Raw genomic sequence first — 27,827 nt, forward strand, 5'->3', positions numbered from 1 at the left:
CGCGTCTTTCACCAGCTTCGAGGACTCTAACGAGACGGAGGATGGAATTAAATGAACGCTGAAACGCGCCCGTTCTCTTCTTCTCGGGCCATGTCTTTTCTTTCGTTGGTTTTCGAATTTTTTTTTCCTCCCGTTTTTTACTTTTTCAGATCACGCGGGATTTTTCAATTTATTCGCACGCTGGATCGTGATAGTTGCGGAATAGGTTATGTGCGTCGCATAAGCTAAGGCAATCAAGTTGCGCAAAAGATATCGTACAAGTGGATAAGAGGAAGACGGGTACGTACAGTTATCGGGACGAAGAGGATCGCCAGAAGAAATTCTCTGTCGTAACATCGACCTCCGTTCTCTACTCCCTCCCGTTCGAGACCGTTTTCCCTTTATACTCTCGATGGTGAGGTCCCGATCGCGCCTCCATCGCGATGCGCTCATGTGCCGCAGCCGCCGCCGCCGTCGCCGCCGTCGTCGTCGTCGTCGTCGTCGTCGTTGTTGCTGCCGCGAGAAAACGAGACGTACAACCGGAGAGGAAGGGAGAGACTGGGACAGGATGAAGAAGGGTGAAGAGAAGAGTCCTCCGAGAGTTCATCGCTTATTATGTAAGCAACGTAAGTAACGTAAGCGACCCAAGTGGGAATAGAAGGTGCGGTAGAAGCGCGAACCCTGCGAACCACTTATCGGGCTGACATTTTCTTCGTAAATACTAATAGGACTGCGCTATTCTTGCAGCTTTGGTAATTTCATTTTCTAGCCTACTCCGCGGCGTCCCTTCTCCGGTCTTACTCGACCGCGTGCGTACTCCTCTTTTTTGTTTTTTTTTTTTCGCTCCTCGACCGCGTGCACATCCGTGTTCTTTTCCCTCGTGGACTGCATCTTCTTCTCTGACTCCGCGAAGAAACGGGAGAGGAGGCAAAAAGAGCGTTCGCTTGGGTATGGAAGGATCGTTTTTCGCTTCTCTTCACGACAAAGTCGACCACCGTTCGGCTTCTTCTTTTTCATGAGAAAGTTTTCGTCCACGAGGAACCAAGGGTGATGATGGTCGCGCGCGCGCGTAACCGGTATATTGACGTAGATGCTCGATCCCGGCACATTTCGTTCTCCTGTCTACCTTTTTGTATTTCGAGCCCTCGTACCCCACCTTCCTCCCCCGGCGCGTTTCACGACTTCTTTTCCTGGTACGTTTTTATCTTCGCAGTCTCTCTTCATCCGGCTGTAGGCGAGCAGGTAGCTCGTCTTTTGCGGTCCCGGTTTCCTCAACTTCTCTCTACCCCGGCCTGCTGGACGAATACCTTCGAAAAGCACGTATCTTACCCCTCGCATGGTCATTGTTCGGACGAAAGCCATCATTGTGCGAGCGAATCAAAGGGAATTCGAGTGCGTTTTCCTTGCATCCCGTTACATGACCGAGTGAGCTCCTCGTGTCCCGAGAAGAAGACTCGGTCAATACAATTCGTATGGTTGGGCATCGAAGGTGAGGGGCGAAAAGGCAACGAGCGATCTCGAAAAGAATCTGTACAGGTCGTGGGAGGAGTCGTGGGAAAATTGTTGGTTACTTCCTAAGACGTTTTTGAAGCCGCTCAGCACCGCATACACGTTTGACACGTAACAACGTTCACCGCGGACGTCCATCACCGTTCATTTACATTCTTCATCCTTGCGATAGCGTTTAACAAAACTCACGGATAATTAAGTATAGGGACATGCCTAGGTATGAACGCATATCTGAGCGTTATTTAGTTTGTTCAAGTTTTTTTTATCCTTCAACGAATTCTATGCTTTAATTTCCGTTCTTCCATTATGTATGCTTACGAGTTTAATTAGGAGAGCGTAGGGGAATTTTTCGCGAAACAAATTACATGTAATTTCGCAAAAAGAGAGTCCCGTGTAGAAGATCGCACCTGAAATTAAGAATTGGTTCTAACAGAGCATTTCAAACAGGTTTTGCGTACCCTACAACCTAATTTCCATACGAAACCATATGTAAATGAACGTTCATTCGTAGACGCGTGAGACACGACGCGATACTTTCGCAAAAAGACGGATTTCCTGATTTTGTAAAGAACAGAAGCGTCAGAGATAAAACCCTTGGCTCATTTTTGGATTGAAAGAATCTGGCGAGTCGTGTTTCTATGCTGCAATCACGGATGAAAGGAACTCGGATTTCGTGATTCCATTTCCTTCTAACGACGCTGTTGGAATCATTTCGGACAACTCGTTCGACTACAATGCTAGTTTATCCCGAAACGAAGTCTGTCCGTCAAAAGTTAATTAGCGTAAGAAACATTACAACTGTTATTTGAATCAATATTACACTAAAATTGATATTAATTGTCTCAATTAATTGCCGCGGACCACGTGCGGTCCACTTGGCACAAAATGTGTCAGGTATATAAAATAAATAAAACTTCACGGATATTTTTATTCTACCGATATTTCCATCGATCCAATTTTCATTTTATTTATTACACGTTCACCGATTTGAATTAATAGAGTCGTGCCGTTTAAAGCGAACATTTAAACTGGCTAATAGGCATCCGAAGCCGTAGTCATTTTTTGGAATGGTAAGAAAGCTACACATTTTCTTTAACGGCAAGCAAGTTTTGCGAAGAAGGAAATTGTTGATGGTAGTCGTATATGCATGTACACTTCGGTGCGTCTTGGCCGTTTATTTTGAATTTGTCGTGAGTTCGATGACCGACGACGTCGAATGACGGCCATGAAGAAAGGCTGTATCCGCATAAGCATTCCTACATACGACATATACGTGTATCACAACGCATAAGTACACGACACGCGTTCGCCTTTTTTTCCCTTGGCGAACTCTTGTATTCCAATATTTGTTACTTTCCCAGCTTCAGTGTTTCGTCCAACAGTCTTGCAAATTTTTAATTCGCTCGTGAAGACAATTAACTAAGCTAGTCATTGGAGACACTGGCTTCATTGTCGATCAATCTGATAGAGGCGAAGGACAGATCTTAAACTAGAGAGAAAACAATACACCTCTGCTTTCCTTCGTATACTTTTTTAAGTAAATTTCTCCAATTCTACCGTAACCTCCTTCGCTTTTCCCTCCTTTGCTTTTATTATTATTATTAATTTTTAATCCGACTCTTGACATCCAGAGAATCGATGAGCTTGAAGTTAAGGTGGGGCGATAAGCCAGTGAAAAATGAAAAACCTGTTCCTCTTCCTGTCTTGGGATGAGACGGTGGTCATTACATGCTCGAGTGCACACGGAGGTCTCAAATGTGGGTATCTGCCACCGGCCGTGAGTATCAGATGAGGTTATTCGAAGGATATGAGAAAAACCTCGGGCCGACCGGAAGCTAGTACCCCGATAGACCACCTTATACAGAACGGAACGACGTACGGTTGTGCGCTAACTTCGAAATGGTACACGACGAGAAATTCTGTGGACGCCTCACGGTAGTTCGGAACGTACACAATCGAGGAGCAGATTTTGAAGCGGCCGTTATACACGGAATTGGTGGTATCGAGGCGAAGAAGGAGAGGTGGGTGAAGATCCGCGAGTAACGGAAGCGAGGGAAGTATATGTAACGAGGGAAGAAGGAACGATGGGAGTGGAGATGGGGTGGGACGGGGAGGTGTTCGTTAGAATATTTACGAGGAGTTGACTCCCTTGATGCGCCCCCACCCGAATGATGTTAGCCGATGCACGTGTCCGCACGCACCTTCGGCTATGCGTGTACACCCGCGTGCTTACGACGAGACGTGGCAACACAGGTTGGAATGCAGTTTAGGAACGCGAGAGTCGCCCACGAGGCCAGCTCCCCTTCCCCTTCTGAAGGCCTTCTTACAGGAAGAAACCGAGGCTGAGGGGAAGCTCGCTGCTACCAGGAAGGAACTCGTTGGAATTCCCTTGACTCGCCTTCTTTCTTCTCGTCTACGGCTCCACGCTTCTTCCTCTTCTCTTCCTCCTTTTTCTCTTCGCCCCCTTCGCCTTGCCAGTGCTCCTTCTGTCCAAAGACACGTTTCTGATGTACACACCTACTCGCAGCCTAACCGTACACACCATAATGGCGTCCAAATACTGGTTATTATTTGCATCGTTCATCGAGCTCACTTTTTCTTCTTTTTCTACCAATTAAAGTACCTTTAATCGAACGATTGGATTAGGAGAGCGTTATTTATCGTTAACGAATCCGAGTGTCGTTTCGTTAACGTTCATTTCGTTGGATCGATGGAGGGAGAAGCACGATGAGCCGAGAGGACAAGTCCTAACATAAAGACTTGCCTCGTCGTGTCGACGAAGTCAACGGCGAAAATAACGGAGCCTGGTACTGACGATGAGAAAGGAGTAGGAGGAGGTCACGGCTACCTGGGAGGAACATCGATGGAATGTCTCCTTTTCTTTATTTTTCCTGTTGCGTAGTTTCGAGAGAAGTTCGACGTTTCCTTCGTCGAGAATCTACCATTCGCAGGAAATCATCGCGTAACGCTTATCGGTCCATCGTTGTTGGCTCCTGTTGGAAAATTAATTCCGGACGTTCGCGAAGTACCAAACGCGACGGCGAAGATTTCTCGTTAGCGGATGAGGTGGGGCTGTAATTCGATTACTTAGCCACCGATCGGTTAGCGCGTGTTCGTAATCGTCGTCTGGTATAGGTGGATTTCGACGCGAGTCGAGAAGGAAATATTGGCCAGGCCGTGGTAGAAAGCGCGAGGACGGTGGGTATCGCTGGTAGATGACGTAATCGGACAAGAGGTCTCTTAATTGGCTCGGCGTCTAGCGCGTTAGGATCAATTGTCGACGTAATGCGAGGCAGAACGGTGCAGAGTAACGCAGCGTGACGAAGCGCGAGGCGACTAACGCCGACGCAGCTTCCCACACTGACGTGTCTCGAACGGCGCCTTCGACCGGCTTCCGATGTAACAGGTACTTACTTTGGACTCGTCTTGTTTATGCCTACAGCTGCTCGAATTAGTTTCCCCGGCGCAACCCAGCATCCCGTCGCTTTGCGTTTCGCGTCAGACGAATTTTCAATCGTGCGCAACATCGAATCCGCGACCGTTTAAGGAATTCGGCGGTCAGGAAGTATCCGGCACCGATGACGCAAGTTGTTTGCAATTCGAAGTTGATGTCATGCGATATCGCGATGGCTAAAGGTATCCGAGTTTCCTCTGTCGCAGACGAACGCGATAAAAAGCGTTAGTCGATTCGCGCAAACGGACGCGGAAAGAAATTAAAGCAACAGCGTGTGGCTCTGGCTGGTCGTTTTCTTGGGGACCTTCCTCCTCCGGTGACGCAGAGACGAGCAAGTGTTGACGGGGAATCCTGAATCATCGATCGTTTTTTTTTTCTCCGTTTCAGACGTGAGATCACACCGAAACGCAATCCTTGCCAACAGTGAAACAAGTAATACAACTGTTATCGTTCCTTCGTTCCTTCTATCGTTCCTTCCAGGCTGTGTAGAGGCTGAATTTCTGAGAGCCTAAAAGGCATCTAATACGATGGCAGACGAGAAGCTAATGCGTCGAGTCGAACGAACTTCCGGGTCTTCGGCGACCCTCGTTTGTCTCGGAAGCCAAAGAAGTCACAAGGAGCCGTTACGTAGTGGCATCGAGGCATTAAAGCATCAAGGCATTCTCTCGAGCCTCTCGATCGCCGTGCCTTCGCTGTCACCGGAAAAATAACTTGATCTTCTTCACCCCTTTTACTATTTACTCGCTTTCTTGTACATCTTCCGGATACATAGGGCAACCTTACTTTAACGTTTATACAATAGGTATATACGTAAGAGGAAGACGTAATGGCAAACGTACACGATACTCGATAGAAGAAAAAAGGGAAAGCACCATCGAGCCGTTCTTCGTTCAGACTGGTCTCGAACGGAAATTTGATGGAGGATGATCGAAAAATGATTGTTTTTCTTCGAATTTTTCCTCGATGTCACGATGTTCTCGAGCAAAGAAAAGTCTGTGGAAGGAAGAACAGTAGTGGTAGGTGATTTGACCTTCCTTCAGAGGAGAGGTGATCTGGGATCGCGCCCTCTATTGGAGGTACGGTTATGTGGAGGAGAACGATAACGGAACGTCCTCCTCTTTCTCCACCGTTTTCTTTTTCTTTCTCGACTGTCTTGTCGAACGGCATTCGGTGCCGTTGTAGACTAACCGCTTTCGGTGATGTGGAGCGACGGAGGTTCTTAAAAGAAGCAAAAGTCGAGGCATCGTACGAACGGTCGTAAGGAAACGAGGGAAACGCGTTGTAACAAGAGAAATGAAAGAAAATACGCGGTGATTCAACGAGAGACGAAAAACCTCATGGAACTTCGGCATCGCAGTCGCAATCGCGTGTCGACCGCTCGTTACCACCGCCGGAAGTTGTCATCGACTCGATCGAATACTTTACTCGTGAGCAACCGACCAAACGAGCGGAGCAAACCTGCCCATTAGCTTATTATCGATTACTCGACGCTTTCGGTGTCGTAGCCGGGTTCGAGAATCGTTTTCGAGTACGTCGAGGTCCCTCTTGCCTTCGTCTCAAATTTTTTCACGGGGTAAAGGTATACGCGCCGAATATAATTATTGCCAGGCAAAAACTTTACGTCGGTCCTCTGATATTTTTCCCGGTTGCAACGCAGTTCCGTGAGAATCTCCTCGGAGCACGAACCGATCCGAACAGGCGTGGAATTCGATCTTTTCGGCTGGACCAAAGGATACACGCGGGAACTTCCAGCATCAGGAATTTTACTTCATTTTTAATCTTCATCTCTACCCCAGTATTAGTATCCTCTATCGAATTTTGCTTAAATTTCATATTATACCTCGTAAAAATGTTATGCGGGATATATCTGTTTGTATCTATTTTTTTTCGCCACTTGTCCCGTTAAGGCGAAGAATTTATGTATTTATCCATCAATCAAGTTGCTATGATACTCGAAAAGGAGGAAAAGGAAAAAGAAAGGACAGGTTGATCGGTGAATACGCCCTCCTCGTTTTTCATAAAGGAAAAGGGCGAGGCTCTTCCTCCTAGCACGCCCAATGTTCGATAATCATCGAGGTCCTCGAAAGAACAATGTCTTCTTTTATCGTTCTATCTCCTTTTTTCTCTGAACGAAGATGTAGAAATTCGACTTGGTAGGCGATTATGGGCATCTTAAAAAATATATTTTCAATTTCTTTTTTATGGGGTCGCGATCAAAATCGCGAGGCAGCTAACTTTGGAACTAGGTTAATGCCTAATTGCGTTTAATTGCCTGTTTCTCGGCAGTGGTTCGCTTGCAATTACCAGAGGTTACCTTTCGAACTATCTTTAACCCGTTTCAAACAGAGTCAGCTTCGTTGTTCTCGGAAAAGCAGCGAATTTTTCAAAATACAATGAAGTACATACCGACATATATATATATATACCGATTACAAATATCGGTGTATCATCGCAAAAAAAAAAAATTATACTATATACCGTCGCTACAAATAGAATATTTATTCTTGTTCTCTTCTTATATCCTTTCTTTTAGCTTATAAAAACTCCTCCTGTTAAATAAATGATCGAACGACATTGCCTCGAGACGAGGCGATACGTAAATTGGGAAAAAAAAATCGAACGATCACTTCTTCTAATCGGCGATGAATCGATCACGCGTAATTGACGGGTGAAAAATTGGTGAAACCAAAGGGATAGAAGGCAAATGTGATAGATGTTCGATGAGGAAACCTTTCCGAGGCAAAGACGTCGAAGTCGACGGCTGGAAGAACGCTCTCCGACTCAGTCTAACACCGAGCCACTAATTGAGATCATTTCAACTCGGTTTGCGTCAATCTACGCGAACGGAGGAAGTTTTGTCCGCTGTTGAACGACGCGCGAGGCTCTAACGCGCGTCAGGAGTGTCGGAAAAATTAGAGGTTTGCGAGTAGACCCTCTCGGAGGGTCTACTTCAAGGGCGAGCCGTATTTGCTAGCCTCGGAAGGAACGTGATCGGTTCGCGGCTTTGGAAATCGTTTCTTATGGGACGAGTTTTATCACGACACGTTAAAACGACCCTACTGCAGCATTAATTCAGACAATTTGCGACGTGGTCCTCGCTCGGTCACTCTCGTTACATTCTTTTCGTGTCTTCCCATCGTTCTCTTGCCCCCTCTTCCCTCTGCCCCTCGCGGCATACATACACGAATTCTCATCTCTTCTCTTCTCTTGTATCCGTCTGCTTCCGTCGTTTCATCTGCCTCGTCATCTTCGAGACGAAATATTTAACGATAATAATAGATACGACAATGGAGCCTCGATTGTGGCCACGGTAAACCCTCGCAGGTTCGAGCAACAACTATTTTAGGATTCTTCTACGAAATAATTGAACGGTACGCTCGTCTGTTCTCCGCTCCCAAATATTTATAAACGATTTATTATTAAAATAATGTGAAATTAAATTTTCATAAATTTAAGTCTGATATATTTTGTTGGGCTACATCCAATGATACGATTTACCGACGTTGTTTACCGGATAGATTGGAGTTTCTCAACTTGCGGATGGCGACTCGATATTGGGTCGTGTTAAATTTTTAATGGACCGCGAAACGATAGCTGCCACCTTGTGTCGAAGCGAAAAACCGGTTTATTAACTAGCTTATGCATAGAAGTTTTTGCTAGATAGAATCCGAGCGATTTTGGGTAAGATTGCTTCGAGCAGGCTATTTTATTCGAAATCGTTTGCCCCACATCTTTAACTCGGGTAAAAATTGCTCGCAATCCGTCTAATTAAAACGAAACGAGTAGCTCTGAAAAAGTGTGGCAGTGTGGTAAATCAAGAATAGGTGTTTCATTTATGCAAAAGAGTGGATGACCAGAAATTCGCTCGGAATATAAGTCTCGTGAAAGGGAAGAAGCGACGAGGATTCTCGTTGGAGAACGAGACAATGGAGAGGGCTCGCCGCATGTTGCGCAGCCCTGTCGCAATTTCGCCCTTGCAAAACAGGAAGTGGGATACAAAGGGTGCGAGGTGCCGTGTTTTTCTCGCGAGAGCTAACTAAATTAAGGGTTCCTTTGTCGTGCCCTCGCCGTTACGGGAGATACGCGTAACAAAACACTTGGTAATAAGGAGCGGAAAACAATCGCGCGAGAAGAAAGGAGGATCGGGCAGAACGGAAAGTAATCGACGCGAAACCGAAGCGAGCGACGATACCATTCGCAAAAAAAGTGAATTCGAAAAAAGCGACCGCCGTCTAGATGATCGGCTTCATTCCTGCATTTGCCACAATATATAATAAATGCGATGTACACGGGGTGCGCGTATAGAAATACTGCGTAAGAGATCGTAACGGGCAAACCGCACAGGAAGGATGGGGCAATGCTAGGGGGTATCTATGTTTCGACGTATCGATGTCCTCCGAAGGGCTCGCGTGTCTGCCTTTTGATAAAAGCGCGCTTTATCGTCGAACACCCGAACGAACTCGATTCTATTTACGCGATACCTGAGAGCAATTGTTGGGATTTAGAGATTTTTCGATCTCTCGGCCGAAACGATCGAACAGCCGCTGGCGCAGGCGACCGAGGGACGTACGGTCTGTAAACGTTTTGATTTTGGGTTGCGACAGCGGCCTTACAGTCCCAGTGTAAGGTAGTATCGGTATTTCTTGCGGTTCTTTGTCCCGCAGGCCGTGCACCAACCTCACCTGCACCACGCCAGTTCGTCCAGGTAACTCGATCACGCGTGGCGTTCCCGTGACAGTATAGCCCTTCTCTTTCCTCCCTTCGTCTCTTCATCTCCCTTCTTCGGCTTCTCTCTCCACCTTCGCCACCTGCATTTTTTCTCTTTTCCTCGCTTTCCATCGTTCCACGACCAAGACGAGATCTTCATTGTAACGATCTAAGGGCGATCGAGTCTCGGCCACTTCCGGCAAAGTCCACTTCTTTTTTTCCCTTTTTTGCCCCGCTACGACTCGAATTCCTTCTGCCGTGATTTTTTCCCAACGATCACTCCCTGAAACGTCAGGCGGATGAAAAACATCGCGACGGTTAACTGCTTCCTGATATGCGATAAGAATATCAATCGTTGGACGTAGTCAGAGATTTGTACGACACGATCGCTCCTCCAGGACTCGTTTCCTTATACGTTGCTCCAAAATCGATGCTGGATGTGAACGTACGAGAATGGCAATTTTCGTTGGTTCCAATGCGAGCTAAAGGTTTCTACGATCGTTTCCAGCCGCCAAGAAGAGATGGCAGAATCGGACGCGATAATTAACGCACGGCAAAAGAGGAGGCGAGGAATGTTTTTCGGTAGCACAGCGGTACATCGGTAGTCCCGTAACTTTGCTTGGTATTACTAGTATTACCAGACAACAGGCGTACAGTCGGGGCTATGACGAAGTCATTACCAGGAACGCGTTGCTTTCACCCGATAGAGGAATCGAGGAGGCGTTCAAACACCGTTCGATCAACCTCACGATCAGTACGCACGCTTGTGCGCGCTCGCGAGCGCGTATTCACCTTTCTTTCGTTATTCGTGCTCCATTATCGTAGAAACGTACCCGATGATCGAATCTTAATTGCTGCCAATGTATCGCGCGATCATTATACAGAGTGTTTCACAGGCTATGGTACTCGGTAGAACGGATCCAGGTTCAATCAGTCAGGCAGCCGCGTGTAACGTAAATGTAAATTTCGCCCGCGTGCTACGTACATAACCGCGCTCGCATTCTTTTCTATCGGATACAAAGGAACTGCGTGGTACCCGATACCTATACAAAATTAATGATGCTAAAGGAATAGGTCGCGTTCGAATCTTTCATCTGTGTTTGTCGCGCGTGTATTCCTACAGATCGGCTCATAGTAGTGTCACGTTATAGAAAATGTAATAAAACCGGTTTTATCAGAGGCGTTTACAACCCCTCGGTTAGTGGAGAACAGCGAGTTGGCGCGATTTCAGTTCGCGAAAGAAACGGTAGACGCTGGACAGGTAACTGGTGCAAGTAACACGCGTGCACGGGTAGAGTGCATGAAAAACACGTAAGCAAGAATTTACGGGAAAGAGGCTCGAGGCGCTGCCGGACGGACTGTTCGTCCTCGGTAGCCTGCTCGACGAGAGAAGGAACTCTGATGGAGGTGGGATAAGGTGGAAGAGGAGGGAAGAGGGCACAGGGTACCGTTCTGTCCTCGGGGACCTCGGTTCACCGGGTCGGTTCTCCTGGCTTCTCATCTCCACTTAGCAAAAAGCGGCTTAACCACCGATCTTCTCTTCCTGTCCGTTCTCTTCCTTTTCCACTTCTCTCCTATGACCTCGAAGCTGCGAGCGCGGTTGCGCGCCATTTTCTACTTCCTACTTTTCGTAGGTGTTGGGTCGCGATAAGTAACTAACGATTGCTTTGCCACCTTCATCCTCCTCTACGTGATCGACCAGACTAATTGTTACGATTTAGTCGTGCCAATTCCATCGATTGATTCGACTGGAATCAATGTTCGCGGTTTCCGATGAAGCATCGATGCGGAGATTTTGTGTACGCGCGTGTAACGATTTATCTGTGGAGATTAAATTCTATTTGAATGGTTAAACGGAAACGTAATAACGCTAATAAAACGGTATAACCACCTTTTTTCAAACGTCCAAGCTAGAGATAGGTAATAGGTATGCAGTGAAATGTTGGCCGGCGCAGTGATTAAGAGGCTTCCTGCAAAGAAAATACGACCAATGGATCAATCTCGATCAATGATCTCGAAACGGAAGCCCCACCTGTTTTACCTGTCTTACCTGCTCGATCCGTGGCCTCTAGGCGTTTCCGGTTTTTTTCTGAAGAAGAGAAGTCAACATCCTCGGTTGATACGACTTACGCTAGATGCATATAACTACATCCTGATTGCTTAAGTTAGCAGCGAGACGAGGATTACGCGTTCCCGTTTGCAGCACGGATTTTTATAATCACGTGGCACGCTTCGTTGAATAATATAGATAATTATGTAGGACAATGATTGGGCGAGGTAACTTGCCGTTCGTTACGTGGTCGTTAAAATACATTTAGCGAAGAAGCTAAATTCGTTCTCCTCTCGTTCTATCGCGTACGATGCTCTCCTTCTTCTCTTTCCCTTTTTTCCTCTTTTTTATTTCGACTCGTCGGAATCATTTCGCTCTCTTGGCAGAAGGAGAAGAGAAACCCTTTTATCGTCGCGTAGTCCGTTGTCCTTGTACAATGGCCCGTGTAATCAGCGGCGAGTGATTGTCACACGACGTGTACCTTTTCCCTATTTCCCTCTCTCTCGTCACTGGGCTTTCTTCCCTTTTCTGCATTTTCCTCGATGCTGGCAAGGGCCAGCACACAATGATGTCGGGGATTCGTCATTGTTCCAGGCGACCGTAAAAGCAAAGCAAACGCCGCGCGCGCCGTGACAAAAAACCATCTGAGCAATACTTTAATACGACTCCTCCTTCTTCCTACTGTGCGTACACCTCTCTGCGCGCGTTTGTACGTGTTTCAATTCGAGCCATCCAGTTCGTGACATCGACGGAAACCTCATCATTTAGAGTGGCTCGATGCGCGGCACGCAAAACAGCCAAAACGCGGCGTGAACGTACCTCTTAACAATTATCGCAGCCAACCTTCTAAACACCTCTGGCCAACCGTAAAATACATTTATCCCGCGAAATGTTTTCCGTTTCCATTCGCCGTTCGAATCGCACGTTTGAGAGCCGCGCAGCATCCGTTTTTGCGCTTAGATACAGCCTGGCATACGTCAGTAAACGGGGGAGAGAAAAAGGGGGACCGGGTCCCGAACGAATTTTCGTAAGCATCGATCGGCTGGGCACGTGGTGGCCGGTTAAGCGTCGTGCGTGGCCTGCCGACTTAAATTGCATTCTGCAGGGGGTGCGTATCCGTACGCGGAGGGGTGGATCCGTGGCGCACGAGGGTGGCACAAAGGAAACTGGAGTACTAACCAAGGCATTAGCAGGATGCCCCGGTTTCCGACGAACGAACGAACGGAACGAACAACGTCCAGCCCCCTCTGCGGTCGTTCGATCCCTCCCTTCGCCCTTTCGTCACCCTCTGGGAAACGGTCTTGCAACGCAATCATATGCACCACTTTCTCTGCTTGCTTTCGTATCGATTAGAAAAATCAGACGGATACCATCTAGTCTAAGGTATCCAGGAATTATTTGGCCATACGTATAATCGATATGGTTATTCGCAAGTTTCCATTTCATACTTGTTGACAGTGATTAAAGCGATTAAACGATCGTCTGGATTACGAAGCTAGCCCTACCACGTTCGCTTTTGTTCGAGTTACTCGAAATTCCCATCCACTCGTATCGATCGAATATCCTGTGAGTCGTTTCATGACCTCTCCTTTCAATGGTAAAATCAATTAAAGTCGTTCGAAACTGTCCGTGTGTACAATCGGATCGAGAGGCTCCCACATATCTCGGGAACAAGTCTCTCTTCCCGACCCTCGTCCTCTTCCTCTTTCACTCTGCCCCTATCCTCCTTCAACCGCTCTTCCTCGCCCCCTTGCAGGCTAATCTTTCTCTTCCTATCTTCTTGGCTTCCCTTTTCGCTCCTCCCCGTCTCTTTCTCCTTCCTTCGTTCTCGGTTCTTTTGTCAATCGACTATTTGATCGCTTTCGGTCTCAACAGCGAGTTAACTCGTTACTCTTTCTCTCTCCTGGCCTCTCTCTCTCTCTCTCTCTCCCGTCGCTCGTCCTCTCAATTTTTATCCGTTGCGATCGCCACGCTCGTTCTCTCCTCGTTACCTCCGATTGACCCTTTACTCGGCTCGCCATTACGTTGTAAAGCAACCGCCCCCTTTGTCCCGACTGAACAGCGAGACTCCGATCTTCGGTCAGTGTTTGTGGGAAATTTCGAGGCACCAACAGCGTTAACCTTTCCGATGCGAGCAAACTTCACGTGTCGTTGTCCGATTCGCGCCGCGGACGAGTCGTTCCGTCAGCGATTTCACCCCCGATTACTTTTCGCACCCCAGCCGAAGTCGTGAAACGCGAGACGAATCGGTAACCGACCTTGAAAATTGCTGCGCCATTTTTTACGAATTACCTCGATCTTGGGAATAATTCCATGGACGATTGATAAAGAAGACCATCGAAACTTTTTCCAAATTCTCTTTCCGTTGATGTTAGAGCATTGAGATTAAAGTATGAAGAACTTTGTAAGTTTGTAAGCTATGACAAGCTGCGCGTAAAAGTTAAATTATTCTAATTTGTTTTTGGAACGAGGTAGCACCTCACTGTACTCGCACGGAAACCGGATAAAAACACGGGAGAAACTCGGTAAAGCACGTAGGTGCGGAAAATTTCATAGCTGTTTGCAGGAACAAATCGGAGAGAACGTGGAAGGGTGCGAACATTCGATCCCGGATTCGATTCAGCTCGTTTCCACCCTTGAAAATCTGGTCGCACCCCGACGAACGTTTGGCGTATTAGTCATTCGGGCGCAGCTGGAAACCCTGCTCGAGGGTGCATATTCCCTTTCGCAAGGTCGAATCAATTCCGGTTTAGCTTGTGGCTATAAGCTTCATCTTCCTGTTTCATTTTTCCAGATTTTTAATCGCCCGTCCATTCATTCGAGACGCTTTACCCCAATTAATTAAAATACGCGAGTATAAAGTTAAATATGCATACACGAATATATATTTTTCACATTTGTTTCCCATATTTAGCGACTTAGAAGACTTTCGTGTAAGTTTCCTAAATATGTATTTCGATAACGGCGCTTGGTTGATTGTAAAAGCAGTAACGATTTCGCGGTGCGGTGTATCAGTAGCGTAGCTGATGAAAGGGACGTCCGGACCGAAAGGAGACGCGAGAGAACAAGAGAGACGGAGACTGGGTGGTGAACTGTGGGGTGAGGTGGTAAGGGTGGAAAGAAAAAGGAAGAGAGGATAAAGAGAAGGGTGCCGGTGGTCCTCCCCATTGACAACGGCTTTCATCTTTATAATTCAACCCCTCGCGCCACCCTCAATCCATTTTGCCTTTTCTCCCTAATGCTTTTTTACTATCCTTTCGCCGCTCTGTTCCGCCTATCACACGCCATCCACGAGGCCCTGTTCTTTGGCCAAAAATTCTCTCCTCTTCTTCTGCGAGCGAAAAGAACTCGTTTGATGTCTTCGCTCTTACTCTTCGTTCAGTTGTAATCAACACTTCTATTTCTATCCGTTCGCCGTTTTAATGAATTATACGATGCACTCCGAATTGACTAACGTCCCTCGGGAAGAAAACTGTACATCGTTCCGATAGAAGAACTTGTCCGTCCCTTCTGAAATATTCAGGGAAGGTAACATTCTCATCGATCAAAAGCTAATATCCTGTTGAGCATCTGTGTTATAGGAATACGAACGGAAAGTTAGACGGAATAAAAGTGTCGAAGGGCCGGCTCGTCTTCGAAGCGTTGCACGGTGTTGTAATAGAGAGAAGCGGCTGGCATATAATGCACGGTGCATCTTGGTTTTCTTAGCGTGATTCTTGGAGACGTAGAGCTCTCACGTGTGTCGCAATCCTCGAGCAGTCGATCCCTCGGGGAAGACCTCCCGGAGATTTCGAAGGTTTCAGAGATTTCGGAGGTTTCGTTTGGGTGAGAGGCAGAAGCAACGGCTGGATCGGTGGTCTTCGTGGAAACAGGGCAGATCGATGGAAAAACGAGGGGAGTCTAGTCGAAACGGTCACAGATGGTGTCTTGCGTGGTTTACGACGCAGCGCAGGCCCTTCCATATGGGAATGATACTATTTAACACACCCTGGAGACCTGGCAGGGTGTCGGATGACCTACACACCCTCTTCTCGACGCACAGGTTCGACCAGCAGGTTCCTCCTGCAATCGTTGCATTTCATTCAACGGTTTTAATTCCGCTTTCAAACAGCTCAGCGTTTTTTATAATATTCAAACCAGAAACGTTGGGTCACGTCTTTTCTTACTTATAATTTTATTTTTAATTTATAAATAATAACTCAACAATGTATATATTTTTACCAGGAATTGTGTGCGTATTCCAAATGCGTATAGTGGACATTTTATGAAAAGGAACCAACTGACCTTTTTTTTGTTTTCTGACAGCGATCATTTTCTCGAAAATCACTACAGTCGAACACACCAGCGGAATTCTGAGGTATCAATGCCGTGGCAGGGAAGGAACCCTCTAATGCATTTGACCGGCTTCCCTGTCCTTTTTGCTTTGCACCTGCTACTACGAAATTCTTCGAATAAAGTCTACCATTTCCCTTTATACAGGGTGTCTCGTGTAACCAGATTTCTAGAATTGACTACTAAACAGAATTTATACTCCACGAAAGAAGCGGTAAAATTGTTTGATCCTTCTCCTTTAACGTACAAATGCTAATTTCTTATACGCGTATGCCGCAGTCGCTAGATTTAACGAATAATCATGACGATGGAAATAGACAAGAGGGTAACGAACGAGCTTCTCAGCACGGTACAGTTTTTTTGTCTGGAAAAAATAATTGGTCGACTGTTTTCGTTAAGTACGGTTGAATTTGTAACTCGAAGCTGCGCCACAGGCTACGAGCTGCAGGTTTTGCGTAGCTCTCAGGAATGACGTTCGTGGACCCTCCAGAAGGCTCGTGTTCTTAGGTCATACGAAAGGTTACTCTTGTCCAACTGCGACACACATGGGCCTCCCTAAAAGCGACCGATTATTGCCCGTCTTACTAACGCTTTCAGAGTTCTTCACCTTTGAGAATGATGAAGAATTTATTTTCCATTCCTTTGCATTTTTCCTTTAGCCAGCAGCTGTTGCATTAACTAGCGATAAAAGAACAGTGTATCATCAGAAAACTGTCGTGCCTATGAAAATAGATTAATTACAAGGTTGCGATTAAATAATTGTTATATAGAGACATTGTTTCAATGACCTAGATTAAACGAAAATGCCTCGTTTCCTTCAGAACTTGACTTCTTATTGTAATCTTATTGTTTTCGTAATTATTAACCTTGAGTGTTTGTCGATTGTATTGGAATAATAGATGCATTGCTTCTATGGTATTGTCTTCCAAACAGGATGTTACTGAAGGAACAAGTGTATAATAATAAGTGTGAAAATACTAATTGGATCGTGTTATGCAGGAAGTAAGCAGTCTTCTCGCAAACAGAAATTAGGACTGAAAACCAAGAGAAATGATTTTATACTTTAATAATTCCGACCCATTCTAAACCGTTATATCGCGCACGGAAATGCGGTAATATCAATCTTTGCGTGTTTCGCATTTTTTGTTTCACAATATTTGACACTTCGTTCAAGCTGTATGTTCAAAGATTTCGAAGTATCGTGCGTAAGATAGAAGCTGGAGAAAATGGAATGGACAATAAGAAATAATGTGACTCAAAATGTCGAAGCCAATTCAACGGTTTATCGTTCAAGGGCATTCAAAGTCAATTACGAAGACCTTCATCGATTAATGTTACTGCGGGAATATGCGGTGAACGCCTTACGGCGTGTTCCAACGGAACGAATCAGCTACACTTGTTGTACAGTTCCGTGGCAAATATTAATCGACCAAGGACATCCTAATTGATTACAGGCCTGGGCGTGCATTGGACACAGGGCAACGTAGTGGGATACGGACACGGTGCTATAGCGATACGGCATATTTCTACGCTGTAAGAGGTACATGCAATCCAGAGTGACGTAGCAGAGACTCAGAGTTGGTCAGCTATCGTTTGCATTGCAAAACATAATTTCTGTTTCAGTTTTGAATGTTTCAAAGTTTCGAACTCTACAGAGGGCATGTCGGAAGTGCTGCGAACCAGACTGGTCTACGCGAGACATAACGCGTTTCGAGGAAAACTTATGCTTTCGAGTTGGAAAAGAATACAGTCGGCCTCGATATCTTCGACGACAATTACAGACTGACAATTACAGTAATTATTTGAAGATATAATAAACGCAGTTTCGCTATACGCACAGTGTGCACTAACAAGAAGCAGCGAAAATTTGCAATCTATTTGATACCAAGCGTGAAATCAACTATGTAACCCGACAACCTACGTGGAACGCAGGAAACAGCTCCGTCTACAAGTCGAGCGCAGATCTGTGCTACGTCACCTGTGTCATGCGGCAATATATGTGGTACATGCAGCTTTCCCTTCTTTTACAAAAGCCCGCTTTCCGCTGTGTCACCCTGCGCTCGATATGCGCCTAAGCTGCGCGATCCGCAATTTGATTACTACACCAGTTCGACTGGTTTGCACAAATAAACGCTGTAACGTTTTCGTTCAATTTTCGAAAAGCTGACCGTTTCAACATTCGCAACGTATCAACACGTATTCGACTCTATTACCTACGCGAAGATGTAGAAAAAATAAAATAATGTCAAACTTAGCTGATACTCTGGAAGGATCATTTTCAGTCGTTTCTCCTTAGGATGATTTGGAATAAAGGATCGTCTAGAGGTAATACGCGAAGGTTGGTAGAATTTCGAGCGCTGAAATAGGAGTAATCTCTGAACAAGTTGGTGGAAGTGAGGCGAGGGGTAGGGTGTGGCGAAGGCGGAGAATGGTGGGCGCCGGAAGTCGACGGGGGGTTGCGAAACGAACGGAAGCGCAAAAGGGAATGGCGGAGAGAAAGCGGAAGGGCTGTGTGGAATTGTGGAAGAGAACCGTCGAGAGGAGAAGAGAACGAAGCGGGCGAGTCGAGGAAAAAGGGATGGGGGCAGGGGAGTGGATAGAGGCTGGAACCGGAACCGGAAGCAGGGAGCGCAGGAAGACGAAGCGACGTCGACGTCGACGTCGGCGTTGGTGGCGGCAGCGACGGCAGCGGCGGCGGCGGCGGCGGCCCCGATATGGCGGAAGCGTCGCGTTTGCCGGAAGTCGCCGAGGAAATGAAATGCCTCCCAGCCAGCTAACCCCTGCCGAGTTTCTCGTCCTTCTCCGCGTTTGCCACACCTACCTTCGAGATTCTCTCCTCCATGCCGCGCCTAGAATCGAACTCACGTACGCTAAAAATTCGTGTCCTGGAATATTTCTTTTTCACCCCTGCAATTTCTTCATTTCCTTCGCTTTCAGCAAGCGGCTGGGTAAAACGGACGTTTTCGCTATATGCTTTTCGATATCTCACTCGGAGATCGTTTCAAACATCTGATTATATACTTTTTGTATCTGCTCTAAGTCTATGTGTATGTATATCGATAGGAGTTGCATTATATCTGAAGCGCAACGCGCGCAAATATCTTTCCATTGGTCCAGGGAAAGGAAACGCGACTAAACAATTTTTATCACTGGACAGGATAGTCGTGGATAAAATCAGAGATTCGCAGCTAAGAGGAAGCTGAGGATTTAAAAGGAAAGATCGAACAAGAAACACTGAGGGTTCCGAAGAGGTCGGCCCTGAAGAGCATTAAGCCACGGCACTGGTGAAAGGCAAATAACACGAATGCCTTCGAAGTCGCATGGTTTCTAGTTCTAATAACGCTATTATTCTAACGCGAGCCCAGTCCGCCTACCAGCTTACCGCTTTGCCACTTATCTCTTTCTCTCTCTTTCTGTCTCTCTCTCCCCCTCTATCTATCTATCTATCTGTCTGTCTATCTATCTATCTATCTATCTATCTATCCGTCCATCTATCTCTTTTTCTCCTACGTACACACGCGTGCGTTCAATGGACAGGTACATGCATGTGTAGTTTGCTCATTTCTAATAATGTATTCGATTGATGCGCTAATATAAGCACCATTGAACCTGATTACTCGTTGACGAATTCTTAGCACAAATTCTCTAATTAATAAACTAAATTTCGTACATGTAGGAGTTAGGGGTGAAAAACGATGATAGCCGCTGCTCTGGAGATTATCTGCCATTAGCTCGAATGTATAAAGTGCAGCATACGACAAGGAAATACCACCGGTGATCCCTCCAGGGGCTTTCATGAAATATTAAGGGATGAATCTGGATGTCGGAAAGCTAATACGCATTTTTCATAAACGACTAAGATTGAAACATCGAACAAAAGTATCGCGCCTCTAATTTAACTCGACCCACACTTTCCTGATCGTTTAACTCATCGTGAAAGATTTTTCAAGTAAGATGGCAAAGTAAGAGAATTACTAAAGCATTTAATCGTTCCTCGTGGGAACCGAAAGCCTGGCGAAACTAATTACGGCTACTGCTGTATAGTCCGGGCCGATGATTTTGTCGTCGCAGGAAGTCTCGCGGTAATTTTTCGTGCGTGGTTAGGGGAAAAAACGATTGCGTCTCTACTTATGTTCCTTGACCGTTCTCGAGTCCCTTTAACTCGCAACCATTCGAGGTTAATAAAAAATATGTATATCAACAGAATTTCAGTCTTTGGTTCAAGCAAAAGGTATATAATCTTTTTCGAGCATCGACTACGTGACACTTTTAGTTTACACATTCCCTGGTTTTTAGTGACGAAGTTTTACCACACGCCAAGCTATTGTCACCACAACTTACATTGTTTTCCACAAAGTATGCTAGATACTTATTTCCATATTTGCATATCTACAAGACTAATAAACTCGTCGAACATACGTTACGCATATGTGGCGCAAGGATCTTTGGATAAAGTCGATGCGTCGTACCGAAGTAATTCTCGAATTCTTTTTAAAAACAGTTCTCGAAGCTTACAGTTACTCCGTTCTTCGGTGGCATCGTGCAGTTTCGTTCCCTTTCCGTAAGGGAGGAAATAACGGCAGGAAATAGAATCGTTTACGGGTGTAGTGGAACGCGGTAGCACAGTCTGTCGCAGAGACAAAAGCATTTCATCGTTAGTTTTTCCTCGTTAGAGCAGCTAAATAGCACGGCTGCACGGTAGCGAATGACAAAGCGGCGACGAGGTAGCACACGGTTGGAGCACGACACGGCGACGATGTCGGTAGGATTAGCGACAGGAGGGAACAGCGGACCCGGCAGGGGAATTGGGTTAGCGGCATAAGGTAGATTGTCATAACTCCCGTATTACTTCTCTCAACGTAAACGATTATATAATCGTGTTCGGTGCGTAAACGATGCCGCGCCGTTACCGGCGTGTGAGTACGCCTTTAAAACGCCTTCAGCCGGAAGCAGACTTTCTCCACCGCTACGGCTGCAGTGTGTAACCTTTTCGAACTCGCGTTCGAGTATCCCTCCCGCTCCAAAAAAATTTTGCTCCTTCGAGTTTCTTCCGCCACCCACCACCCTCCCCCTCCCTTTTTTTACACCTTATACCGACCATGTCCGCTCTACGATGCAGAGGTTCGATGGGTTACGATTACGAGACAATAATTGTAGATCGATGGCTGTTTCGAAAGCGATGCTCGTCATCGATGACCGATACCCGATATCCGACACTTCGACGCGTGGTGTTCGAGTATATAAACGGGTAGCATGTATTATCGTTCGGCCCAATTGCGATAGATTTCTTCAGTGGAGAGGGTCCTAGCGTGTCCTGGAGCAGTTTACCTACCATGACATCACCTATCACGCTCGCTCGAGCATGCCGCAACACTCTGCTGCCTACCTGTCTACCTTTTTGAATCTTTTCCTTCTCCTACTTGGTTTTTCGCGTTTTCCCTTTCCTTCTGATATCCAGGCAGCAGTTTTTATCTTCGATCATAGGAGGGTACGCGTTAACGAGTGATGGTTTTTAAATATCTTGAAACAGAGGCACGCGCGTTGATTGAAACTTATGATCGTTGAAAAACTACGATCACCACGGAGCGTCATTTTTATTATTACTCAATCCCCTATCCTCCCTCTCTTTTCGTCTATCGCGTCGCGTACACACTCTCTCTTGGTGATTTTCACTTGGCAAGACGTCGTAAGGCGCACATAAGGTGAAGGTATCGATTGCGCAACATCGATATTATGCAACTCGTTGCGGTTTCCTACTGTTATCTAATTACCCAGAATAGAGGAACTCGAGGAGAGGAGGTCGTAGCCAGTGATGAATCCAACTCGAAAACTTTATTTCGGAGCGGTTTCGTATCGAGATTGTACGTTCACCATAGACACCGATGTCGCAATAGATGAACGATCAATTTTAGTTCTAATATTTCCGTTAACAATTTAATTCGAACCGAGAGTTAAGGAGCAGAGACTGTAGACTCGCTGGTTATTTTCTTTCGGTTAGGTCATCGAGCTTTTCCAGTCCCAATATGCGTATGCAAGTAAATCCGTGCACATAACCGACGGATATATCGATACACGTTTATACTCATTGTCAGCCACGTGCTCGAGAGACTTCAGAAGGAGAGAGGAAACGAGGTGATAATTCTTTTCGCGAGGCTATTGCTGCTCCGCTTTTTTCTCTCCATCGTGGAATTTAGTCAGATAACGACCGATCGTAGCATTGATTGCACACGTGTTCCAATTAAATTCTGTCTTGGGGTAGTAACATTTTAATCTACCACCAAAAAAGCACTCGTGCATCGTTCGGGTAAGTGTCGAATTGAAATCGCTCTAAATAAGAGCAAGGTATTGTATAATAATCGCTATCATAATGTCATTATCCGGGTTATGTTGGCATTTAAATAATCCGTTGGTAAATGGCAACGTTATGCGCTCGAGAGTCACTTGAAATAAATAGTACGCAGCAAAAGAAGGAATGGTCGACGATGACCAGTGACGTTGTAAGCTGTTGGTAAGGAGAACCACGTCGGCGATGGTCCTACCGGTAGCACGCACGTACACGTATAGGTGCGTCAAACGTAGTTCCTACTTTCGAGGCCGAGACGGTCGTAATAGCGATCGGCATTGTCGTGGTTACTGTATCGTCGCGTTCAGGACAGAGAAAACGGAGGTGACAGAGATAGCCTCGTGAAGGTAGACAGAGAGCAAAGTTGTTCGTAATCTGTGGGATAGGACGAAGGAGCAGCCAGGCATGTCCGAAGGAAAGGAAGCTCCGCGGACCTCAGTTCCGCTCGTTCTCTTCTTCCTCCATCTCGCCAGTTCCCAACCTTCCCGAGGTTTCCTCTTTGAAAATCTAGATACCAGTTACAGCCTCGGTTTAAAACGACCACGATTATTCATTTTGCGTTTACATTTGTTCGCGTAACAAATACGGAACGCTTTTGCGAAGTGTCACATTTTTCGACGACCGATTTGAAATGAGTTAACGGATATTGTCGGGTTTCTAAGATGGATTAGTTTTTACTGTTTTCGTTAAAAAAAAATAATCGTATCTTTCTAATCGATGAATTAGGTCGAGACATGCGGAAAGAGATTCAAGAACAAGTCGTTACGCAACTTGTTTGTAATTTCCTACAAATTCAAATATAAGTACGAGCAGAAAGAAGCGGACCAAACTGTACGAGTGAGTTAGAAATAATATTGTAAAGTATATCGGGATTGTTTAAAATTGAATGTCTCTAAATCGTGAAACGCACGCATACATTCGCGTTAACAATCGTATTCGTCTGTAAATAAATCCAGAAAATTTTAACATTTTTACGTAAGCCGATTCGTTCGGTATGTCGCTGTATTTATATCGATTCTCGCAAGAACGCGTTATGGAGGGACTTGAATTCCTAGCGTCTATCCTCATGTCTAGAGACGCGTCTATGCGAGGTCGACTCTATTTTCGCTCGGGTATCCGTCAGCTCGACCTCTTCCTCTGATTCCGAGGAAATCCTATGCTTGTGACTTTCTTCCTCGGTTCTCCTTCGAAACCTCGGCCGATTGCCAACAAGTACTGTAACGAATTTCAAATTCCCGCCTCTTGTGTCAAACAAAGAAACAGAGTTTAATCTCGCTCGACTTTTTTGCCCCGGCGATTTACCCCAAACAAACGTCCGCCGCGTTAGGGGAAACGGAAGTCTCGTACGGTCGACGAAAGTGGGACTTAAAAAACGTATCAGTGAAAGAGTTTTGCATAATGTACGGGCAAAAAAGAGGGAGGAAAACAGTGAACGTTGATCTCATAATCCTAGACGCGGGAAAAGCACGTTCGGAACGAGTTTCGAACCGGAGTACCGGTTGGAACGTTGCGTTATTACGTATTATCTATAACTCGCGTTCGTTAGGTGTATGCACAGTTTTTCGCGTGGTCTCATTCTTCGTAGGAGCGCGTTAAATAAGCGTGCAACCAACGCATGTTCGTTAACATAGGCCCTCCTGTTGAAAATCGTTGTTTGCGGTGCATTCGTTTTCGCGTACGATAAAAAATGTGAATGCGCTTTCGTCAGAGCGGCTGTTCTAATTCGAAAGGGAAACACGGTGCATCGTCATCGTGCGAGGAACTGCGCGTATTCGGGAGATCCGCGTGGAAATAAGAAACAACGGTAGACCGTAAGCATTAGCGGATAACGATGGTTCCATGGTTGTCCATTTGGGCGTTTGTACGATGTAGGAGTCGAACGGCTAAGGCGCATACGTAATGCGTATCTAGAAGCGTGGGAGCCATGCTCAAACGGCTTCCTCTCACGGCACTGCCATGCTTTATCTTGCGTTTATAAATAAGCCAACATCTCTCTCTCTCTCTCTCTCTCCCTCTCTCTCTCTCTTTCTCTCTCTCTCTCTCGCTCTGTATCTCCATTGCACTTTCTACCTGTCCCTCTTTCTTCTAGTCTGTCAGTCTGTCTCTGTCTCTGTTCCCCTCTTTCTCAGCTCGAACAACTCGAACTAGGGACTCAACTAGAAGGAGGTGCGCTCTTCAGTTCCGGCTTCCAGCTACCCAAGTCTATTAATACTCGATTCTAGCCTCTAGTTTGCTTCCCCCGCCTAACACCTTTTATACCCCTACCCCTTCGTATCGCCGTTCTATCGCGATTGTTTGTTTCAACCTGTTCGCCCATATTGTTAATGTGCCAATATACAAGTTAAGCATGCAGTTATCTACACGACCTACGGAATCCTACGAAAATATACGGAACGAAGGAGGGGGTCGTGCAACGAACGCAAGTCCGCCTTTTTTCAACCTCGTCGATTGTCGCGCTATACCACATTCTTCGTTCTAACATCGTTCAAAAGCGGAATGGAACTTGTTCTTTTCGTTTCGCGAACTGTATATACCTTGGTAGGTATAATTAGAATTAGTTCTCGGATCAATAAGTTAGAAGTTAAGAGATTACCAGGAGATCGTTCACCGACACGCGAGGAAAGATGGCTTGGTCTTGGTCACTTGTGGAAGGTGCGTAATGCTCGCATGATTATCGGCTGAGAAACGGAATCCGTGTCGACGCAAAGCGGAATCCGCGTGGTCCAGGAATCCACTCAATTATGCAGGACACTCGAATCACGAGGCGAAGATATTCTAGTCGCGCGTCCGCAACCAAATCGGATTCGATCGATTGCGGTTACTGCGAGAATTATCAGCCTCCCTCCACTTCTTCGACCACTAAACACGCTGCACGAAAATCTGTTCTAAACCAATTCAATCGATCCCGTCGCATTCTATAAGAAAATTTTTACTTACTCGATGTTAAACCCTCCTCGATAAAAAATGTATCTGAAACAGAGAAAGCATAATTCATTATCGTTTAAAGTCGATAATATCTTATTACTTGACAATTATCATGAACTGCATCGATTCTTAATTGGACAGGAACGTTGATGAAAAAGTCTGGAAAAGTACATCGTAGAACAAAAGGAAAAGGTAGCTGTTATCAAGCTACCAATTGATCTCGAACCAAAAATAAAACTTGGTCATAACTCACAAGGAATTATTAAAAATTGAGGTAGCTGTGAAATATGATTTTTACAAGGCGCAACGTCTACCATTATTACAAAAGATGTACAGACCTCTGTAATCAGATTGAAAAGGTAAAGGTTCGGAAGGGGTGCGAGAGTACAGTACTTGCACACAGCGCGACGGATAGAAATGATAGACGGGAGAGAAGTTTAGTAATCCACGTTGGTGTTGACGCAATCGAGGAATTCCTCCTGTGAGTCGAAGGAAGGAAATTGCGTTGCCCAATTAGAAATCGCGGGAGACCGCAGAAAGAAAGGCCACGATAGAGGGAGGGAGGGAGAAAGAGAGAGAGAGAGAGAGAGAGAGAGAGAGAGAGAGAGAGAGGGAGAGCAAGAAAGAGGGAGGGAAACGGTTTCGAAACATTATACATACTAAGTTACTACGTTTATACGATTATTATACAATTCGGTGTACCTTTTGCTTGTCTAAATGCACACGCAGTCGAGAAATTTTAAATAAAGTGGCTGCGTACGTACTTTGAGTTACAAAATTGTTGACATATGCAAAGATCTGAGTTACAAAGTTATTTGCACACGCGTAATATTTATTCAGATTTTCCCTAACAGACTCAGTGAAATGTTGATCGAACGTTTTAATGAAGTAATGGTAGAAAGAGATGTAAGAAAATGAAAATTAAAGAGGTCAATTATTTTTCGTACGATATAATATTAAACGAATACCAAGGAAACGTTGAATTCAATTTTTTTATATCCTTATCTACGGATGCACCATCGTCCATGTTTTTATTCGCTTCCTATTTTTCCTTCGCCTTCTGCACTACTTAAATGATTACGCAATTGTATCTCTCGCCTCGATCTAATCGTAACGCGAAATATCGCTAACGTAATGACAAAAACCGAAAAGGGTAACGGAAAAAGTGACCGTTCGCGAGGCATCGAAGCAAAACTGGAAGCGGAAAGGCAGAAGAAGCGGAGTGAAAACGGGCAAATAGGAACTAATCAAGGGAACGAAAGAGTAAGTAGTAAAAATGGATAAACGAGGTACAAAGTGCGGACAGGGGGGAAAATGAGACGTAGAACGAGGGAAAAGGAGAGGCGGGAAAAAAAGAGAAAGGACCTTTGAACAAAAGAGGGAGTCGACGTCATTTCAGTCGTAGTCCCGGATGTGCAGCATCATTACACGGCATTCTTCGAGGTTGCAAGATCTCCCTTTCTTTCTTCCTTCGGTTGATGCGTTGACGTAACCGCGACAAAACAAATTCCTCTTCTCAACACGCGAGACTTGGACGTGGAATTCTGATCGTTCTGGTTTCGATTACCGTAGACGACTTCTGGAGCGAAGGTGTTTTTAAAATGATCGATTCCTTTTTATTCGTACCCCTCGACGAGTAATCCTAAACAGTATTCACTCGTGCTCGCCAGTCGTAGCGAAAAAGTCGTGTACTAGCTCCAACTACGTATAACTTAGGGTTATTCTGAAATTAAACGTTCATTGCAAAAGTAATTTTTAAGCTATTACAAAATATTGAAGCGTAAGTATCCTTAAACTCGATGCTTGTTGTTTTATCGCACCCCATATTTGGCCTGTCGTCCTATTACCATAGAATCTGTGGTTTCTGCATTCAGAGATTGCCCCACTACGTGACCACTATTCGTGGTGAAGATTCCGTTGCTCCTGCAGCCACTGTACTGTAATCATGCTCTGCTCTGTCGCGTTAAATAGTCGGTCTTTTACGCAAACATTTTACGAACGACGAATTGCGAAACTATAAACGAAATATTTCAGATTTGACGTATAGTTGGGAGGCAATGTTGTCGGTCCGGCCGGATTTTCCGGAGGCTGTCAACCAGGAAAAAGGTTCCCGAGGAGGCGTAACATTAATCATGGGCACAGGTACCGCGAGCGAGGACTCGAGGTCGAAATCTTTTTTTCCCTCAAAGAACGATGATCCACAATGGACTTTCGGAGTCCACCCTGCTTACGCTTACATCTGATCGATCGAAGAAAGGATCATCCTGAAAAGTTACCGGCTCCTTTCAGTCCGCATCGGGGACCTATTAAATCTTGGATGAATTCCAAGGGATCTTGTTCCGAAGGAACCACCAATACAATATTTTTCAGTGGAAAAGTTCGAATATCTTAGTCTTTGACCTCTTTGGCCGTTTAAACATGTGTCAAAATCTTTTGAATTCTTTTTTTAACTACTGACACTACAAACAGCCACAGACGTTCCTTCCTGGATGTTATTGTTGCGACTTATCTTTAATATATACTTAATC

The 27,827-nt window shown here is 45.6% G+C and overlaps 1 protein-coding gene across 1 annotated transcript; it reads left to right on the forward strand.

The window, feature by feature from the left end:
• Positions 1-166: 166 nt before the first annotated feature.
• On the forward strand, positions 167-27,664 carry LOC143423189 (uncharacterized). The gene is made up of 2 exons (XM_076894322.1): positions 167-605; positions 27,334-27,664. The coding sequence occupies exons 1-2, from the start codon at positions 392-394 to the stop codon at positions 27,540-27,542; spliced, it is 423 nt and encodes a 140-aa protein (XP_076750437.1). The 5' UTR covers positions 167-391; the 3' UTR covers positions 27,543-27,664.
• The last annotated feature ends 163 nt before the right edge of the window (positions 27,665-27,827 follow it).

This window comes from Xylocopa sonorina, chromosome 4 (genome assembly GCF_050948175.1).
Source record: "Xylocopa sonorina isolate GNS202 chromosome 4, iyXylSono1_principal, whole genome shotgun sequence".
Taxonomy (NCBI): Eukaryota; Metazoa; Arthropoda; class Insecta; order Hymenoptera; family Apidae; genus Xylocopa; species Xylocopa sonorina.

What these genes read in the sequence shown, in the direction of transcription:
- LOC143423189 (XM_076894322.1), top strand. Translation starts at nt 392, where the DNA reads ATGGTGAGGTCCCGATCGCGCCTCCATCGCGATGCGCTCATGTGCCGC. An exon ending in TCGCTTATTATGTAAGCAAC is followed by an intron (nt 606 to 27,333) that starts GTAAGTAACGTA and finishes GAAATATTTCAG; the next exon opens with ATTTGACGTATAGTTGGGAG.